Here is a 21,115-nt window from a genome sequence, read left to right on the forward strand (position 1 = left end):
CCTCAACTCAACAACATTATATTGAAGGATTTTGATCAAAGACTTTCCAAACTCTTCTTTCAAAAACCTCGAAGACTTGTGACTTGCTTGAATTAGGAGTGAGGATTCAGATCCACATTATGCAAAGCACTGCGAGGCCAGACTCTGTTCAGTGGCCACCACGAATCCCCGACTTAACGCCACTTGATTTTTTCCTCCCAGACCCAGAACTTGGGGTTTTTAGAACTCACCCTGGCTAAATTGAGCAATTATCCAAGGAAACGGTATTGCTCGACAGAAATTTCCATTTGAAGACTATCTTTGATAGTTTCTCAGATATAATAATTAGGAATTTTCAAATTGTCATTCTGTATGGTTACGCACAAATCCTCAATTACATATAGAGGACTAGCAACTAGAAACACGCAGCTGTAAATATCAAACTTTGTGGCGCCGAGATAAGGTGCTTTATTGATAAAAACAAAATCGAAACCAGTACGCGCGATTGTGTCCATTCGTGAATTATTGGAACTTAATTGTTAATAATGTACATCGCACGACACTGGTTAAAGCACCTAAAATAAAGCGGTTTTTCGATACAATCCATTTTTCAGAGGGGGGCTGGGAGGCTGCGGGGGGAAGGACAGGGTCAACCAGATTCGGTCCAACGATTGTTCTTTAAATTCGCAAACAAGGTTGCCGCATGGTTACGTCATTTTTTATTATTATTAAACACCAATTCTAAATTTAAAAAAAAACATTACGACGCAGACTTGTTTGTAGTGACCAAATACATATTGTGTTGTACTTGAGATACTAGACTACGGAAAGTTCTACTGGTATGAAGAAAAAAGCCTTTTGGAAAATCAAGGTATCGCAACTAGAACAAATAAACTCCTAAAAACTCCCTATTTACTTTACTTCCCAGTACTCTTGCACACCAATCACAGATTTTTGGCCGTTTTAACAGCCAGCAGCGGATCCTCCATTAGATCATCTGGTCAAAAAACCTTCTCCAATTTATTTCAAAACACACGCGAAATATTTTCAAAAATTTCACTGTCGTTTAAATGTGAAATTTATCCTTAATTTTCGAATGTTTTAAACTCATTGACCGGGCTAGTAACCATCGATGACCGCATGTATAAACTGAACCGAATTTCGTCGACTTCTTGTCGCGAATCCAAGTGCCAATTTAAAATGTACCCCGACTTGCTCATTAGTTAATGTTAATCAATTTTTGATAATCCTTATCAATTTTTTACGTTTTGCTTTATAAATATTTTCCTCTCTTTAATCAGTCAATTAGGTTTCAACGGTCGTTGGGACGTGCTTCAACAGGGCAGAAAAGATAAAGAAAAGTGCGCGAATTGTGAAATTGCAGAGCGCGAAAACTGGAATAGACTACAGGAAATTGCACATTTAGAGAGTGAGGATTTTCTTCTTCGCTAAGGAAGAGAATTAATCAAGAACTACATTAAAAGTAAGAATTTTCAAATTAAATTATACCTATTACTTATATCATTAAGTGTGTCTTCGACAAGCTTCTTAAGCTGTTTTTATTTACAAAACATTCACTTTCAACTGACTTGTTCATTGAGTAATTTGCGACTTAATCAAATTGATAATTACCAAAGCATATGGAAGAACACAAATAGAGGATTAATTTTTAATTCATCTGTTGGAAATGCGAAAATGGAAAAGTTGTTTTTGAGTCAAGTTTTGTTGTTGATTTTTGATTTAGAAAACAATTAATCTCTAAAGAGTAGCGATAAATCTAATCTAATCGACTGATAAACCAATCCAAAGGGATTAAAATGTCGAATTGCGGCAACAATTAAAATTCCTCTGCAGTATTAATTTGTATCGAGGACAAGAAAGCAAATTAAACCGTGAAAAGTGACAAAATGACATGTAAAGTATCTTTGCCGAGCTTCCTGTAAATGTTGCTCAGAATGATTGATCGAAAAATCACATTGGATCACAAAGGAAAAAATCCATCGGGTTTAAATCTGGTGAATTCGGAGTATACTTCTTATCCAGCAATCCTGAAATGTTTTGTTTAAATATCCAAAACTAATTTGCTACTATTTTGGGAATTTAAAAATTCTCCAAAAATGGTCACAACTTTGCAAATTAATTTGAATTGTGCGATATTTTCCCTAATAATTTATGTGGATATCAATTCCTTGTCTCCAAATAAAATTTGCTGGTTTCTGGCCTAAACCAACGTGACGTTTGGTGCAGTTTGTTTTGAGATCAAAACTTGCATTTAAAAAATCACAACAAATTTATCAAAAGTGCATCAAATTTGCCAAGTATCCCACAAATAGAGCAACACTTCTATGAAATAACGTTAACATCAACGTCTCATGTTCATCCCAAATTTGCGGATATTTTTTGAAAAAATCTTGATGCTTAATTTGCCGTTAGAGAATGGTATAAAATTTTCAAAAAATATGTCGATTTTTCAAAATTTTATTCGATTAGAGCCACGTTTTGTCTGTTTACTAAACGGTAATAGGTATCAACTTTATTTAGAATATCTATCTATATCTATATATCTATATATCTATCTATATATCAACTATCTTCACCCCAAATTTGGATTTTTTTTAAGTCGTTTCACAATTTGCTTAGTATAGAAGTTTCGCAACAAAAAAACAGCTGAAAATTTACAAAAAATTGTCAGTTTTACTGCCAATCGATTGTTGTAGTGACAAAACGACATTTTGTATGAAAATTGAGTTAATATTGGGTGGGACATCGATCCTATAACATCAATGGTAGCCATCGATGTTGACATCGAAAGGTAAACTCGATCTTAGGGACACATCGAAGGCAGAACATCGATGTTTGACAACATCGATGTTCTGATAGTTTGCCGTTGCATACAAATTTCAAATTGATTAATTTATTACTACTACTATTATTACTACTACTATGACATTAAATAATCGACTTAATTTATTCAACATATAGTTGCCACATTTTTCGATCAACTGACTGCAAAAAGAGGCTTTTTTCGGTTGCAACTATCAAAGACTTCGCAGAAAATGTTTCTATCTAGTAGCAACATCAAATGTCCGATGTTTTCATTTCCGAATCTAACATCGATGTTTTATCGATGTCTCAAATTTCCATCATCGATGGTAAAAATATCGAACATCGAACGAATTACATCGATGTTTGCAAAGCATCGATGTTTTTCTCCCATCTCTAGTTAATATCAACGTTTCATCCCCATCATTAGAAAAAATTATGCAGAACAAGTCTCGTGTTAAAAAAATCACCAAAAATTTAGAAAAATTATCAGAATTTTGCAAATTAATGCACAAATAGAGTAACATTTCCTTGATCAAAAGGCGTTAATATCAACCCTCCATCTCCTTCTCAAATTTGCCAACAATTTTTTGAAAAAATCTTTACAGTCGGTTTGAGAGAACAAGTTTTGCATTAAAAAATCGCCAGAAACTTGCAAAAAATAGGACGATTTTTAGAATTATTATTCGATTAGAGTGACATCTTCTCTATTAAACGGCGTTATATTCAACTATCCATCGGCATCCCAAAATTAAAATAATTTGTTTTGAAAAAATCGTGACACAATTTGCTTACTACAGAACAAGTTTCTTATTGAAAAATTCCCAAACATGTACAAATGATTGCATGAATAGAGACTTTATCAGAATGCCAACTCTTCATTTCGATCCCAAATTTGCAAGCAATTTGTTGAAAAAATAGTAATACGCAATCCACAGAGCAATTTTTTCACACAGAGCAACAATTTTCGCATGAAAAATTGACAAAAATTTACAAAAAGTATATCGATTTTGCAAATTATTGCGCGAATAGAGCAACCTTTCCTCTATGAAAAAACGTTAACATCGACTTTGCTTTTCAATCCGAAATTTGCAAACAATTTTTTTAAAACATCGTGACACAGTTTGCTTTTAGAGAACAAGTTTTCTATTAAAAAAATGCCCAAAAATTCAGAAAAAATATTTTGACTGCAAGTTATTGCGCAATTATTGCCAAATTTCCTCTATGAAATTGAGCTAATGTCAACTCTCTATCTTTGTCTCAAATTTGAAAACATTTTTTTTAAAAACCGTGACACAGAATGCCGACTGGAAATTATTGTGCGAATAGAATCACATTTCCTCTTTGAAATGGCTTTAATTTGAATGTTGCATCTCCTTCCCAAAATTGAAAAAAAAATTGTAATCGCTACCCAATTTGCTTATAACAGAACAATTCTTATTGAAAAAATTCACAAAAATATAAGAAATTTTCAAATTATTGCACGAATAGAACAACACTTTCTCAATGAAATCGCATCGATGTTACCTCTGCATCTCCATCCCAAATTTGCCAACAATTTCAAAAAAATGGAAAACACAATTAGCCCTAAGCGAACAATTTTCGCATTAAAAATCGGCAAGAACTAAAAAATAAATATTGCCGACTTCGCAAATTATTGTGCGAATAGAGCGAGACTTTCTCTATGAAAAAACATTAAGATCGACTTTCGATCTCAACCCCAAATGTGTTAACAATGGTTGGAAAAAATTGTAAACCACAATTTAGTTTGTGGAGAGCAAGTTGTGCTTTGAAAAAACTGTCAATAATAGACCAAAAATATGTCGACCTTACAAATTATTGTGCGAATAGAGCCACATTTCCTTAATAAAATAACGTTAATGTTAAATGTCCATTTCCACCTCAAATTTAGAAACCATTTTTTAGTTACATCATGACAAAATTTGCTTCGTACAGAACAAGATTCGTATTTAAAAACTTGTCAAAACCTGAGAAAAAATATATCGACTTTGCGATTTATTGTGCGACTAGAGCCACATTCCCTTTAAAAAGGGCCATAACAACAATTTTCCATTTCCATCTGAAATTTGGAAACCATTTTTTTAATCGTGAGAAAATCTGCTTCGAACAGAAGGCTTCCTACTTAAAAAATCGACAACAAATCTGACAAACTTTCAAATTATTTGCACAAATAGGGCAACAGTTCCTCTATGAAAATGCGTTAATATCAACTGTTCATCTCCATTCAAAATTGCCAACAATTATTTGAAAAAATTGTCAAAAATAGAAGAAGAAACACGCCTACTGCAAATTATTGTGCAATTTAAGCCACATCTCCTCCATCAATTTTTGGCTGCTTCAACTGGGCTTAATCAATTTTTAAATGTTTAAAAAAAAACACACAATTTGCTTTACACAGGATGATTCAAAATTGGCGTCATTCGTTTTTCCTTATTAAGTATTATTTTGAAATGGTCCCATATTTGATTGGTAGCTAATTGAAATACTTAAGCATTCGAAAAGAAAAATTGCCCTTTTTACTTCAAATTTTGAAAATTTTTCATAATTACAAAGTATTCTAAGTCAAAGCGGAGATAACTTGAAACTGACAAATGGAAAACCAATGAAGTCAAAGAGCAAATTTCCTATTAAAAATGACAAATTTGGAAATTATTCCACGTAAATAGCAACACTATGAAATAAGAAAATATTCGATTACGAAAAATTATGACAAGTTTTAAACAAATCGTGACAAATTGAACAATTGAAACAACACTTTATTAAACACACACTAAATGAGGTGAAATTGTGCCGCCAAAAACTGCTAATTACAAATAAAATTGCAAAAGAAAAGAACATGCAGAAGAAATTTGACATTATTTTATGGAACTATACTCGATAATAATATATTTTTTCCAGTGAATCCATTAACGAATACTGTACATTTCCAGTGCATTGTTTACGTTCTAAATACGTACACACACTCATACACAGCATGTTAACACATACAGGGTGGCCCAGTGACAACTTTCAACTGGAGGTTGAAGAGATTTTTGTTTAATTAAATTGGTATTAAACATGATGTAGAACTGAAGGAAGTTTACCCTGATTAACTATCAATTACAATTTTTGCTGAACTTTTCTAGTGGGCGAAAACTTTAGATTTTTGATTTGTTTCTTCAAGGCGAAAAAAACTGCCTTCTACTGGACAAAAGTTTTTAGGCAAGCTGAAGATCCTGATTTCTAAATTTTTATAATTGGATAATTCACTTGGTCAAAATCCGGTAGTACTGGTATGTTCGCGGGTTTTTCTTGTATCTTTGCAAGAATTGAACGAAACATTTCATTGACTCACACTGTAGAGGTGGTAGAGCTAAAAGAGTCGAATGCGTCCAGTTCGTGCGCTTACGCGAACTGAAAAGAGAGAGCCAAAGGATCACTAACCAATTCAAATTCAGTTTTCGCTCCTATGCATTGGAGCGTCCTGTGACATGTCGAACTTCGTTCAGTTTCTCACGCTCATTCGACGGTATTGCATCTGATTGGTGTTTTTCTGTTTACTTTCCGTTTGTGAACCGACATTATCCCACGGCGTTTCGTCCATCCGGACCTCAGCGTCGCCATCATCAGGCTTTGGGTTGCTTCAATGCGCAAAGTAAGTTGGCTGGAAAATTTTTTATCGATTTTCCGTGTTCAGCGAATGACATTGAATGGAAAACATTCGTTTGTTGAGTGTTTTTACGCCGGAACGCTTTTCGAATAGGTGACGCATCTGATCATTATTTATCAAAAGCGCCGACTAGTTTTCCTCTCATTCATTTATTCATACAGCAAATGTTGCTTAAGTGCGCCACGGAAAAAATCAATACGCTTTCGTCCATGTTGGTTTTCTGTTGTAACTCCGTTTAGTGTGTAGCTTGCAAAATGTAAGTATCTGTGTTCAGTTTCTTGGTCTCATTCGGAGCTTCCACAGTTTTTTTTACGAGGAATTGCAGCCAAAATGCTTTTCGCTCGGGGATTCGGCACTATCGATTTTTCACCCCCTTTTAAACTAATTTGCCCTTTGAACGTCTGCATCTAATTCCACCAGCTTAATGAATGTTTCCAGCTTAACTACTAGGAATGACGAAAAATTCGCAAATGTACTAACTATTGTTAGGCTTCTGAACCACATAAACAGACCTGAGGAGATGGGATTTTCCATCTTTTACCGAATTAAGTAGTTCAGAAATATATGTATGCATAGAATTATGATTCAACCCAATGTTAATATTATCGTTTCAAGTGAAACAATTGTGAGGATTTTCCGTTTAGTATTCGTATTTTTCCTCCATTAGATGTTATCTTAAATTGGTAAGTTTCAAGGCCTAAAAATCTGATACGACCGAAAAACGTTTCTCATCTAATGACGCTTCCAATGACTGTTTTAGCTCGTTTTTTTACAATTCTCTACGTTTAGCGATCGTTCCGATTTCGTTCGTTCGTTCGTTCCCCATAATCCGTGTCGTTGCCCGATAGATTTGATTTAATTCTTTGAAAAATGCACATTTTGATGGCAAAAGACGGATTTTCGGTTTAGGCAAAATTAAACCGGAGGAACGCCACTGATCTCTTCACAAGACAGCCTTGCCACGAAACCAAACGTTTGAACGGCCAACGAGCTTCGAACCGCATTCCACCTATTTATTTACCGTTCAGCATTCTCAACATACCTGCCGGCCTATCTTTTCACGAAAATACCTTAAACTGATTAAATGATCATCACGGGGCTGAGTTACGTGTTCCACATTGCTAAAGTTCTAGGCAAATTCCAGGGTGGGCCTCTGATACTACAAAAATATTTCTTTTCGAAAAAGCGATGAAAAATATTTCGAAATTGTTTTATTTAATTTTATTATAATTCCACTTGCAACCCATCAGGTTTCTTTTCTTGTATGTAGAAAAAGAAACTACGTTCTAACACAAATTAATTCAAAAAGTGATTTGTGCAAGTGATCCAAGCACAGATTTTTGTCACCATCAAACCAGGGCCTGACAAGGCTGATGGAACTAATAGGTCCGAAACCCCCTTCTACAAGTGCGTGCTTGCCACATATCCAAAAAAGTCATCAACATCAAAACTCCACTTTGTCAAGGGATGAGCAAACGATTTACCAAATTCGACAGAAACATCCACTTTTCCCTTAGAATCAACTCGAAATTGATAAATTTTTTGGATGCTCTTGGAAATGGAAAGTTTGGTGTTTATCGCCCTGAAACGTTCTCAATTTCTTGCAATTAACCAGTGGAACTTTCTAATTAAGTGTTTGGCGCACCGGGTACAACGATTTCACTAACATTGTTAGCTAAGATTTTATGAAATTTGGCCTGAATCAAGACTGTTATAATATGTACAGGGTGTTTGAGAATGATTCTGCCTGTTGACTTTGTTAACAGGTTTGTCTATTGTTGTTTGTCACTCGCGTCATTTGATTCGAGTCTCAAGCCGGGGAAAAATCATTCATGTTTTGCTGGGAAAATCGTGTTTTGATTAACCTTATCAATCAGCTGAACGTTTTAAATGGTAATTCTCCAGAAATTTCCAGGGTCTGTTCTTTCAAAAGAAGCTTCTAATTGCGATTGTTGCACTTGATCTTTTGGCACTTTTCCAATTATTTCTTATAATTCTCCAAATCTTGGGTACAGAATGTTCAAATGGTGGTCGTAACTAAATATTTTTGCAAAAAAGTTTGCAACTAGATTTTTGCAACTTTTTTCATTTCGTTTCGGATTAAGCAACTTCCAAATACGCCTTTTCTGTCTCTTGACGTTTTTTGCTGCATCGCCCCAAAAAATTGGGAATGAGGCTCAAAAGTAAAGAAACTTTCATAACAGAAGAGAATCACTAAAATATGCAGTTGGCATCGATCTAAGGTGAAAAATAAGGTTTTATATTATTTCCTTAAAAAGTGTCAAAATTTCCCCATTGTAAAGAAATTTTAAGTCCATAAATTTGGCGCGAAAAAGATTCTGACCAAAAATCCTACGGATGAACTTTCGCGCTTTAGATCATTTTTTTATAAAAATTTACTGTTTTTTAAACTGAGTGAAAAAATCCCCATTACTTCAACTGATGATGGTATTAAAGGGTGTTTCCAAAATTCCAAATTCATCCAAAAGTGGCTTTCAAGGCATGGAAGGTTTCGGAAGACATTCATCCACTTGCTCGGGTTTATGTGCATTCGATTCCATTGTGTGTGTACTTCAGGGTTGAGCGAATAAAGCCAAGCTAAAGCTGGAAAAGTTACTCTTCTAGTTCTGGGCAATAGCCGTTCCAAAGTTTCCTCTGTGAAGCTCAGCATATCTGGATGATTTTGTGTGCAGGTTGTTTGCTGATTTTCTTAGGGCGTTAACTCTGCTTCCAGTAAGTTGCTGCTTAAATCTGTGGATTGTTTGAACTTTAACTGTTAACATTCTTCTAGTATCTTCCCCAAGTCCTCAATATGAAGAGTATTTTTTATATTAGTGAGTTTTCTCATGCAATTGAGTTAAAGGTACTTCTGATGACCCTCAGTACGACCAGGTCTTGATGTTGGAAGAGAATTTCTGGGATGTTAAGAAAGTTACAGAAATTGCATCAAGGCTCATGTTGTTTCATTTGTTTCTGCTTAAGCCCTGATTAAACGCTCATAAACCGGCGTAAACATTGGCATAATCTGATTAAGATACGCGCTGCGCAATCTAAATTTTCTATAATTGGTTAGGAAAGTTCACCTAAAGTTCAGTATTCTGTGCGAGCGTAAGAGCGACAGTTACAATAAAAAAGTTTAATTCATTGCGTATTGCAGATTTAAAAAATACGAGTTCCTGTGCAACCCCAACTACGTAAGTACCCTGCACCTTGTACCAATTTCAATCACACGACCCATTAAACAAAAACCTTCATCATATCAGTACTATGCTATTTCAAGTATCTGTGACAAATCCATTCACTTGGCTGTTTTTAAACCCTCCCCTTTCGTTTCTTTGTCGGATTATTGGTATATCCGACTGATCCTCCCGAGTACCACCTTGGTACCATTCAAGGCACGGTTCGTATTGATTTTATTCATTCATAGAGTGCGGTCCCTTTAACACCCCAATTCCCGCCAGAATCCAAAAACCCATCGTCGGAAATTTAGCGCCACTACCGAAGCGCCAATAGTAAATTTAAAGAACCATTTTTTGCAACGTTGCCGGACACTAGGGCGCCAAAAAAATGATCTAGCTCAGGGGGATTAGGGACATTTTTTTTGGAATTTTCGATGTTTTGCTTCTCAGTTCAAGCGGTTACGTGAAGGATTCAGGTATTTGAAGGTGCATCTGGGAATTTTTTCGTGTGAATATTGGCTCTTAGAGGCTAGTTTTTCAGGATGTGTGTTTTTGGGGAGTTTTTCGAACGTGCTTACTTGGGAAGATGGGGCACAAGGTGGCTTTGCTTCAATTAGCACATAATCCGTTTTAATTCAGCCATTTTGCTAACGGTTTTTCCACTGACAGATGTCACCTGGATTTTTTGAATTCTTGTCCAATTTGCTGTTTTTAATAGAGGCTGTTGCGGGCATTGCTTGAAACCAGCTCTGAGGATGCAGGCCACTCGCGCTTGGGAAACGCCTGGACAAAATTGTTTTCGCTACAGCCTGAAAGCCGGAAAAATTCACCAGTTTCCCATTGCTGTTCATTGCAGGAAAATGGCGTGTTTGTAGCATAAATTGTGTGGTCTCCAAATGTATGTTCTCGAAGAGAAAATTGGTCGGGGAAACGAGTTTGCGGCCTATCCTTCGGCGAGTTGGCAACGTTGCCCGCGTACTCGACTGGCTGGCAGACTGGCGCTGATCGTTGTGCTGTTTGTGTCGTCTGGTAACGCTGTGCAGTGTCACTCAAAATTTCAAATTTCCATCAATTCGGAATGATTTTTTAGTGCAAAAACCCAATTTGGAGTCTTGTTTAAGGTCAGTAGTCATTTGCTTGTAGAATAGCGAATAGATTCGGCTAGGAAACGATGGAAATCGAAGTAGGTTGGCTCATTAGGAGCACCCATTATCAACCATATGTCGTAGCCTTGTTTTCTATTCGGCCCGTCTAATGATCAGAGTATCTATTAAACAAATACCTGAATCCCGGGCATATTTGAAATTCGTGAATGCCATAAGGTCGATTTCAGATTGCCAGTCTGTGGTAGGTAGGAATACCGGCTTTTCTAAGAAACCGTCTGGAGGGCCCTCGGTGTGGGTCTCCGTCTCTGTCTTTTGGCTCTTGCTTTTTTCAGTTTCCGCTGCTCGGTCATTGATGTGATCTCTGTGGAATGTGGTAGGGCTGGTAGTTTGGAGTCTTGCGGGTCTCGCGGGGCCCGGGACGTTGGAATGTTGAAACTCGTGAATGGTCTCTGAATTCCTCTGTTGTCGCCGTCCTTTTTCACCATCGGGTACCACCGTGCCGGCCTGGTACTGGCTGGAACCATTATTGCCGACATGTACGCTCGTTATTCGTTTTGTATAAAGAAAGTCGGCCCCGCTATACGGTTATTGTATTTTGCCCCGCATATTTTACCATTATTCTTCATTGGGCAATGTTCACTTCTAATTGCACAGTCAGTCAGTTATTGATTATTCGGAATTGGCTTTTTCCATTCATTTAATCGCTATCTGCTGCTGTTATTGCAACGGGCAGATTATTTGACACATGTTTGTGTTATCAGTTTCCGGTTGTCATGGCGACGTGTTCAAAATGCCACACATGAAGGCTGCCACTCTCTCACGCTCACTTCACAGTTGACAGATTTCGGCACTTCGTCACACCTCGCCAATATTGGAGGGATCCATTTCGCTAATTAAATTATTTTTTTTTGCAAATTTCCAACCGGTTCTTTGCGTTAAAAATAATTAATTAATTGCCAAAGCGTCAAAGAATAAATGAACTGAACCGACAACGTGGCAGGATCAGCTGAGTGTTCAGCTTATTCATCAGCTGAGCTGTTTGGCGTATTTTCCAATAGGAAACCGAGAATTGATTGCCGCCCGCATGCGTACTAAAGCGCTGTAATCGATTTCCGCCAGTTCCCACAGCGAAAAGTTCATCAGCTCTAGTTAAATCACTGGAAAATCAGGAAAAAATTAACATTTTAGTATTCTTTTTGTACGGCAGCCATTTTGTAGGATATTTAAATTAATACTATTACTTGAATGAAAGCCCGGAAGTGAAATGTCAATAATCCCTTTTTATAAATAAAACTCCTGGACATATATTTTTTAAACAATTAACATTCAAAGCGTCCTCTAGGGAAAACGGCTGGAAGTTGATTAACAATGATGATTATAACGCATTAAATTGGCTCGATATTTGATTGTTATGTCCTACTCTCTCTCCTGTCTCCAACTTTGGTAATACAATTTATTTTTGAATTTTTTACGGTTTTGAAAAGCCTCCCTACACCTATGAAAAATTATGAAATGCCGCCTTTGAAAAAACTTCACCAATTTCAGGTTTCCATTTAATTATCCGCCATTTCGCCGTCAATGCAGTGACGTTAACAGTGCTTAACGTAAAAAGCTGCGGCTTGTCCATAAATCTAAAAAACAAACAAAATTAAACATTAAGCGCCCTGAATGATTACGGTTGTGTTCCATACGTCTTCTTCTTGTTTTGGGCGCCCTTGCCTGACTTCCTTTCTTTAAAACTTGTCAAGGTTTCCTGGAAAAATTTAAAATATGAATTTATACTATTCCATTTAACATATTCATTCAACATATAATTGATTAAACATTCATTCATTTAGCATATAACTTTTTATGCAACCTGGCAACGCTGCACAAAGTTTAGCATAATTATGAAAATATTCTAAAAGTTTGGTGGCACGATTCTATGGACGATCAGCATTTTTTTGCTGAAAGTATTTGTTTGGAGTTTGTGGCAAGCAGAGTTTTACCGTAGTTTTTTTTGCTGCAGGTTTGCTGGCCATCGGCAGAGACTAAGCTGGAATTATGAGTAGTACAGTTGTAAAACAAGTAATTTTGGCAAAGAGCAAAAACTTTCCCAAAAGAAACCTGTTAACAGCCAATGGGCTGGAGTACCTAAGCGAGACAGACAACAGCAATAAAGCTCCATTGGCCTTATTGGAGGCATCTTCCTCACAGCCCGACTACAAGTCCTATCCGGGTAGATTGCGGACATTCGCAAATTGGCCAAACCGAGAGATCGCCAAGGAGGTGCTGGCAAAGGCTGGATTCTATTACAAAAATGAAAGTGATATTGTCCAGTGTGCGTACTGCTATATAGAGGGGTACCATTGGGTGGCAGGAGACGATCCTCTGAAAGATCATCGGACTTGGAGCCCAGCTTGTCCCTTTGTAATGAATTCGGTTGAGCCCAGTTCGAGTAGTAGTAGTAGTAGTAGTAGTAGTAGTAGTAGTACTACTAATAGTCGTTCGCGTGCTGCTGACACCTGTGGCTTGTACGGGGTAGAAATCCTGCCAAATTCAGTGCCCGAAGACGAAATCCATTTAGAAAGATTAGGCATTCACAAAAACAAAGGTCCCGCTCATCCAGATAAATTTTCGTTTGAAGCCCGACGGGCTACATTTGGCACATGGCCAAAGAGCATGAAACAGACCCCCCAAGAGTTGGCCGACGCTGGATTTTACTATCTCGGCACTGGGGATCAAACGATTTGCTTTCACTGTGGTGGCGGCTTGAAAGACTGGGAACAGAACGACAGCCCTTGGGAGCAGCACGCCCTTTGGTTCCCCAAGTGTTCCTACGTGTATCTGATGAAAGGGCCCGAATACATTCAGGAAGTTAAGGATAAGCGAAACCCACGACCTTCGGCCAGTTCTTCGGAGTCCGAAACCAAAGAAAGTGCGAAAGAGGCAAAAGCCGAAGAAGCTGTTGCTGCTTCTAGTCATGTTTTGTCTTTCTCTTCATCGACAGAGAAAGACAAAACATGCGAAGAGAAGACCCTTTGTAAAATCTGTTACAAGAATGAAGTGGGTGTAGTTTTTTTGCCTTGTGGACACGTTGTTGCCTGTGTAGAGTGTTCTTCCGCTCTAAAAAATTGCGCAATTTGTCGGAAACCCTTAGAAGCCACGGTCCGAGCGTTCCTATCATAGACAATAGTGTAAGCAATATGGATTTTAACTATTGTTTAAACCAGCTTTTTGTTGGAAATAAAGTCAACATGAACTTTTCTCCCCAGAAAATTTGGACGTCTAGTCATTTCTTTGTAGTTTGCAAATATAAAACTTGTCAAAAGTGTAATTTAGCATTAAATAGATCTATTTTTATTAACTTGACTTTCACCACTCGGACGCAAGTACAAACTTTCTTTAGCTTTAGGTTCGAAAAACTACGCTTTCATATGTTTATTAGTTCCGAGACGCTTATAGAACTTTCACTTAGTTTAGTTAACACGACTACAACTATCCATATCCTGAATAGACCTATTTCCATATTTCCAACTAAAACTGCTAAAACTAAATATGTAGATACTTGTAAATGTACAAATGTAAAATGTCTTATACATATATTTATAAAAAATTTAAAAAATGTTTTTGTTTTTCCTATTTCATTTTTCACGTTCGAATTGTGCCTTTGATCAGAATCAAAATTGCAGGAAGCAATCTAACTGTTCATTGCTTTGCCATCTCGGATTTTCGGGCTCGATGCCTTGTGCTTCGTATAAAGAACGAAACTTTTAAGGGGGCGGGTGTTTGTGCATTTAACAATGCTAATGAGTGGTTTGATGTCGCAAGCGTACCGGAGGTTCCAAAAAAGCTGCATATTGATGAGTTACCAGATAAGGAGCGAGCAGGTAAACGTATTTTTTCCAGCTGTATGTATAGTCTGTCTCAAGCTGTTTGGCAGGGGCGGATTCAGGGGGGGTCATGACCTTCCCCCCCCCTTGTGTTGTGTTTTTAACGACTAACGAGAATTTTTCTAATTTCGTGGACAACAAAAGACTGAATTTCTACTACTTGACTTGGATCCGCTCCTCAGTGACGGCATTATTTAAGACTGTTTGTACCAGTAACGAATACATTCAGTTTTTTGTTATTTCTACAGTAGTAGCATTCCCAGATAAGGCAATTTATTCTTTAAATATTTTCTAAATTCCATAAGAGCATTCATAGAATATTCTATAGGAACGTCCAGTTTCTATAAACTAATTATACATTTATTGGATTTTATTATTGACATTGATTGACATATACGGGGCGTCCGTATGAAAAAAGTGTCATTGCGTCTAAACGCTTCGAAACAGGTACAACAGAAAAATACCTTGTGGTCCTAATTTTGCAACCTGCATAAGCCTAAATAATTTTTGAGTAACAGCCATGCACTACCGGCATTAACGAATTCGGTAAAAATAAAGCGTTCTTTTTTCTTATGTAACCGACTTGGTGTCTCGTACGGTTTCTTAGATCCCATGCATCATTATCTTGGAGACATTTATGCACACCTTTTAATGCAGCTACTTTGAGGCCAAATTAGTCCGAACTCAAAATACTTGTTTCTACAATCCAGGAGTGAATGCATATGGAAAGCAGCGCTTCTGAAGAGCGGAAAACTTTGATCAAACAATATTGAAGGTTTTTTTTGCAAATGGGAGCATTTGACCACATACTCTTTGAACTTGGCGCGGCTTAGGCGCGACTCGCGAATTTTTACGAATGTAGACACACATTTTAATGCAGTTACTTTTAGGCCAAATTAGTCCGAACTGAAAAAGTTGTTTCCATAAGCCAGGAGCGAAGGCATATGTAAAGCAGCGCTTCTGAAGAGCGCAGAACGTTGACCAAACAATGTTGAAGAGTTTTTTTTCAAATGGGCGCATGTGACCTCACACTCTTTGAACTTGGCGCGGCTTGGGCGCGACACGCGAGTTTTTACGAATGTATACACACATTTTAATGCAGCTACTTTTAGGCCAAATTAGTCCGAACTCAAAAAGTTGTTTCCATAAGCCAGGAGCAAACGCATATGTAAAACAGCGCTTCTGAAGAGCGCAAAACGTTGATCAAACAATGTTGAAGAGTTTTTTTTTTCAATTGGGCGCATGTGACCTCACACTCTTTGAACTTGGCGCGGCTTAGGCGCGACTCGCGAATTTTTACGAATGTATACACACATTTTAATGCAGTTACTTTTAGGCCAAATTAGTCCGAACTCAAAAAGTTGTTTCCATAAGCCAGGAGCAAACGCATATGTAAAGCAGCGCTTCTGAACAGCGCAAAACGTTGATCAAACAATGTTGAAGAGTTTTTTTTCAAATGGGCGCATTTGATCTCACACTCTTTGAACTTGGCGCGGCTTAGGCGCGACTCGCGAGTTTTTGCGAATGTATACACACATTTTAATGCAGTTCCTTTTAGGCCAAATTAATCCGAATTCAAAAATTTGTTTCCATAAGCCAGGAGCGAAAGCATATGTAAAGCAGCGCTTCCGAAGAGCGCAAAACATTGACCAAACAATGTTGAGTTTTTTTTCAAATGGGCGCATTTGACCTCACACTCTTTGAACTTCGCAAGGCTTCTGCGCGTTTTTACTCATTTAAACACACCTTTTAATGCAGCTCCTTTGAGGCCAAATAAGTCCGAACTCAAAAATACTTGTTTCAACAAGCCAGGGGCGAACGCATATGTAAAGCAGCGCTTCTGAAGAGCGCAAAACGTTGACCAAACAATGTTGAGGTTTATTTCAAATGGGCGCATTTGACCTCACACTCTTTGAACTTGGCGCGGCATGGGCGCGACTTTTCCGGGTTTTTACTCATTTATACACACCTTTTAATGCAGCTCCTTTGAGGCCAAATTAGTCCAAACTCAAAAATGCTTGTATCAACAAGCCAGGAGCGAACGCATATGGAAGCAGCGCTTCTGAAGAGCGCAAAATGTTGACCAAACTATGTTGAAGAGTTTTTTTTCAAATGGGCGCATGTGATCTCACACTCTTCGAACTTGGCGCGGCTTAGGCGCGCCTCGCGAGTTTTTACGAATGTATACACACATTTTAATGCAACTACTTTGAGGCCAAATTAGTCCGAATTCAGAAATACTTGCTTCAAGAAGCAGAAGCGAACATTACAAAGTGCTTCAGAAGAGCGTAAAACTTTGAACAAACAAGATTGCAATGGATTTGTTTGTAAATGGGGAAATTTGACCATCACACACTTTTGTGGTGCGGGATTTTCAATTCCTTTGAACAACCATAGTCCGGATTAAATAAAAGCAGACATGTCTGGTACTTACAAGGACTAAACATCTTGGCTGGTGTTGATCGGGCTGTTCTGATCCCAAAAGAGGATCTCATGCAGCGATTCGTGGCACTATCTTCCACTGGACTTGTACAACTGGATTTGCAACTCAATTTTGTTTCATTCCCATTGTTTCAAACCTTCTTTAATGGTTTAAATTAATTCATATCTTATTTATTGTGCCTTATCATCTTATTTTCACTAATTTTTATCTCTTTTAATTATTGTCAACTTAAAACTGAAACGCACAAGATTTTTTATTACTGTCAATTTGCATTTGATTAACGCCAATTTGAAATTGATGTTCCCAGTTTGGTTTTGATTGATTTGTATATAGAAACACCCTAAAAATATGCGAAAATTAGATTTTGTTCCCTAAAATTTTGCCGAATCAGAATGGTCGTGAATCGACTGCATAATTCACACATTTTAATCTACTTTTTTTTAAACTAGATTCTTACCGCACCCTGTTTTTATGTAAACATTAATTCGTTGAAAATACAGGGTTTGCTGGCTTTTATTAAATAAAAAAATATCTAGCCACAGTCAACATCAACATCTTGTGTGTATTTATAGGAGCGTTCGTATTATTCAATGAAAACATGTGGTTTATGCAAACGTTTGGTAAATGATCAGATACCGTTCTTCCGCATCCTCAGTTTAACCCTGACGGAGCGGAAGCGCGGCTTGGCCACCCAGAAATCCTGATTTTAGTCTCCTTGACTTGCCATTTAAAAAAAAGTACTTTTATCAATCAACTTTCAGGAATGAAATGACTTAAAAAAAATTGATGCAGTTTTGCAACAGAAAGTTATTAAACAGCACGAACAAGGAACACAAATTTGCCGCTTTATTATTTAAAAAAACACCGTCCAATATACAACCAGCGTTGTCAGTTTGCTTTCCTCAACACAGCGGATGAGAAAACGAGAGGACCCAACGACACCTAACCAATAAATTGCCAGCTTTGTTTACAGTATTTTACAATTTTCCCCGAATTTACTGCAATGGAAGTGCTGCAATTCATTGACACGAAAACTGTGCCGGATATTGTCCATACCTACTCACCAGAGCTGAAAAAAAACGCAGTTCCAATCATCATAGACAATGGTAAGTGCGCGAAGCCCCCGGGCAGTTTTAGGTGTTTAAAAGGGCTTTCGTAGGTTCTTACACATGCAGAGTGGGCTGGGCCACTTCCAGTGAGCCCCTGATTCAATTCCGCAATCTAATAGCCAAACCGCGCAGAGAACGGCTGAAAAAAGATACAATCGAAATACCGCAGACTCCCCAACTACAAGTTGGCAACGATATTGTTAACATTGAAGCGGTGCGGTTTCAGTTGAAGACTCAATTTGATCGAAATGTGGTAACGCATTTCGAGGCGCAAGAGCATCTTCTGGACTACGCTTTCAGTCATTTGGGCATAAATACTGAAGACTGTGTGCCGCATCCCATTCTGTGCACTGAAGCCGTTCTGAATCCCAATACATCCAGACAATGTAAGATTTTTCGTTATTTTATGGAAACGCTCAAGAAATACGGGGTTTTGCTGAGATTTGGCGAAGATTTTCTCCAAAAAAGCGCATATAACCCGTCTTCCAAAAATACTTTCACCTTCATTTCAGTGATGTCTGAGCTGCTCTTTGAATGTTACAACGTACCGGGAATATGCTACGGAATCGACTCGATATTTGGCTACCACAATTATCATAAGCCAATGGAAAGTGCTTTGATTGTGAATCTGGGCTACCAATGCTGTCACATCATTCCCGTTTTGAATAACCAAACGAACTTTGAAAATACCCGAAGACTTAACACGGGTAAAAATTTCCCGATAATGGATTCAAAAGAGTCGTTTCTATGCCATTTTTAGGAGGCTTCCATATAGTCAACTTTTTACATCGACTGTTGCAGCTAAAGTACCCAGTGCATGCCACCGCAATCACGGTGAGCCGAGCTGAAGAACTGCTGCACAATGTGTGTAGAGTGGCAGTTGATTATCGCGAGGAACTGAAGAAATGGGCCAATGCAGAGTTCTATGAGAACAATGTGAAGAAAATCCAGCTTCCTTTTACTGTAAATACCATCACTTCTGCAGTTACGTGTAAGTGAGGATGTTGGATCTTTAAACTGGCTTATTGTTTTGGCGATTCTTCTGTGTTCGCAGTGGAACAACAAAAGGAAAGGAAGAGAGAACTAGCAAGACGATTAATCGAAATAAACGCCAGAAAACGCGAAGAACGTCTAGCGGAAGATGAAGAAAAAATCGGACAACTGTTGGATATCAAGGAAATGATCGAGCTGGGAGCAGACCGGGAAACAGTGAGTGCTTTTCGACTGCCTTCTTCTTTCACTGAAAATCGCTTAAACAGATCGAGCGAACTTTAACGGAGTTTCAAATAAAAAACGTGCTGGACTTGGAAAAAACCATCTTCACTTTGAATACCAAAATAGAGAAAACCAAGCAGAAAATACTCGCGGCATCAAGCAACATTGACGAAATGGAGGAGCCGCAAGCCAAACAATCAAAATTCTCCAAAATGGCTTTCGAAAGCGATAAAGAAATGTATGTGTTTGTGCAAAACGTCAGGAAACTGGTAATTAAATTCAGCGGAAAGCTCAACAGGCAACTGGTTCTCCTATTGCAGAAGCAGGAAATTTTGACGAAGAAAATGGTCAGGAAGCAACGCAAGCAGGATATGGCCAAACGGCGAACGGCCGCAGGACAGGAAAGAATGCGGATCATCTCACAGCTAGCGAGAAAAGAGAAAGGAAACGACGATTTTGGGATGAGAGACGAAGACTGGGATATTTACAAAACAATCAGCAAAGACGGTAAGTTTCCAAGAAATCTCCCGGAAAAATTTCTACGTGGATCCTTGCAGGCGGCGACTCGGACAGTGAAGCGGAAAATGAGAAACTGCTGGAATTCGACGAAATCCTTCGAACTCACGAACCATCGGAACTGGGAGACTGCTCGCAACCGGGAGAAGCACATCAGCTCCATATTGGCGTGGAAATGTTCCGGGGGCCGGAGCTGATTTTCAAGCCATACATGATCGGCAGTCAAGAAGCCGGCCTTTCAGAAGTTATTGGTAAGTCGAGAGACTTTTTCATCTAAACGAGCTCTAATGATGAAAACTTTCAGCATACGTGCTGTCGTTGTTCAACCCTGATGATCAACTGAAGCTGGCTTCAAAAGTGGTGGTAACCGGAGGACTGGCCGATCTTCCCGGTCTGAGAGACCGACTGCTGACCGATTTGATCTCGGTGAGACCATTCAAATCAACGGTCAATATCACCATCATAAATAACGCCAGTCTCTCGTCCTGGTATGGAGCCAGAAACTTCGCACAATCCGCAGAGTTTATGGACACTTTAGTCACCAAAAAAATGTATCAGGTGAGTCGCTTTTCAAAGCGTTTTAGCTATACAGGGTGCTTCAAACAAGTGCTTTTTCCTTTGATGGAAATCGCGGATTCAGAACAACTTGTTAAGATGTGTCCACCCCAGTACATATATATAAATAATCTTTATTTCCTACAGAAAAAGGCTATCGACCCAATCGGTCTTTCTGCCCTTGTTTAGTATATATGTGCCGTGCCTTAGCCTAGCTTATTCTAAAATTAATTCCTATTCCTAACGTTCGTATAAATTAATCAGCTATACAAAGAAAATAAAAAAAAAGTAAAAATTCCTGGCTTACAAAACAAACAGATATTAGTCCTTAGTTCAGTTGCGTTTGTAGGTGTTCTAGTAAAGTATCTGTTGGGGAACGAAAACGGGAGTGTTTTGTCGGTCTTGTGAGGCAAAGGGGATTCAGTATGGTCCAATTGTGGGGGTTGTTTGTCCATTTTGTCTGTAAGTGTATTAGTCTTTCCGAAATTTTTGTAATGTTTGTGCGTTCGTATAGTAGTTGGTTGGAAGGGTTGTGCAGTGGGTTTTGGGGGTATTCGTGTTATTAGTCTTAGTGCAATTTGTTCTGTTGTTTGTACGTATCGTTTTGTCCTTTCTGTTCCGTTGGCCATGAGTATATGTCCGTAGTCC

General features: G+C 38.1%; 2 protein-coding genes and 2 long non-coding RNA genes across 9 annotated transcripts in view; 2 read left to right on the plus strand and 2 right to left on the minus strand.

Moving 5' to 3' along the window:
• Positions 1–681: 681 nt before the first annotated feature.
• Positions 682–1,260, minus strand: LOC125503218. The gene is made up of 2 exons (XR_007280717.1): positions 921–1,260; positions 682–859 (listed from the first exon to the last, which is right to left on the minus strand). It is a non-coding gene; the product is annotated as an uncharacterized LOC125503218 (long non-coding RNA).
• A 20-nt stretch (positions 1,261–1,280) lies between these two features.
• LOC109534604 (baculoviral IAP repeat-containing protein 7-B) lies at positions 1,281–14,103 on the plus strand. 5 transcript variants are annotated; one of them, XM_048663221.1, is made up of 2 exons: positions 1,281–1,462; positions 12,766–14,103. In XM_048663221.1, exon 2 carries the CDS (start codon positions 12,801–12,803, stop codon positions 13,923–13,925), a length of 1,125 nt encoding a protein of 374 aa, XP_048519178.1. In that variant the 5' UTR covers positions 1,281–1,462; positions 12,766–12,800; the 3' UTR covers positions 13,926–14,103. The 5 variants fall into 5 exon arrangements, with proteins under 5 accessions (XP_048519178.1, XP_048519169.1, XP_048519194.1 ...); XM_048663212.1 differs by lacking the exon at positions 1,281–1,462 and adding an exon at positions 6,202–6,457; XM_048663237.1 differs by lacking the exon at positions 1,281–1,462 and adding an exon at positions 6,510–6,728.
• On the minus strand, positions 12,036–17,328 carry LOC125503212. Its single transcript, XR_007280715.1, has 3 exons — positions 17,064–17,328; positions 12,449–12,510; positions 12,036–12,388 (listed from the first exon to the last, which is right to left on the minus strand). It is a non-coding gene; the product is annotated as an uncharacterized LOC125503212 (long non-coding RNA).
• A 557-nt stretch (positions 17,329–17,885) lies between these two features.
• The window catches only part of LOC109534602 (actin-related protein 5), a 4,601-nt gene continuing 1,371 nt past the window's right edge, over positions 17,886–21,115 (plus strand). The window contains exons 1-9 of one of the 2 annotated variants that reach the window (XM_048663338.1): positions 17,886–18,178; positions 18,232–18,567; positions 18,694–18,888; positions 18,942–19,172; positions 19,236–19,390; positions 19,441–19,634; positions 19,695–19,903; positions 19,954–20,163; positions 20,217–20,470. In XM_048663338.1, coding sequence (XP_048519295.1) covers positions 18,076–18,178; positions 18,232–18,567; positions 18,694–18,888; positions 18,942–19,172; positions 19,236–19,390; positions 19,441–19,634; positions 19,695–19,903; positions 19,954–20,163; positions 20,217–20,470 — 1,887 coding nt within the window. In that variant the 5' untranslated portion in view covers positions 17,886–18,075. Of the gene's footprint in view, positions 18,179–18,231; positions 18,568–18,693; positions 18,889–18,941; positions 19,173–19,235; positions 19,391–19,440; positions 19,666–19,694; positions 19,904–19,953; positions 20,164–20,216; positions 20,471–21,115 lie in introns of both variants that reach the window. The other variant, XM_048663334.1, reaches the window with a different exon arrangement.

Source organism: Dendroctonus ponderosae, unplaced genomic scaffold, assembly GCF_020466585.1.
Source record: "Dendroctonus ponderosae isolate FM_Combo_2020 unplaced genomic scaffold, Dpon_F_20191213v2 Dpon_F_20191213_1, whole genome shotgun sequence".
NCBI classification, from domain to species: Eukaryota; Metazoa; Arthropoda; class Insecta; order Coleoptera; family Curculionidae; genus Dendroctonus; species Dendroctonus ponderosae.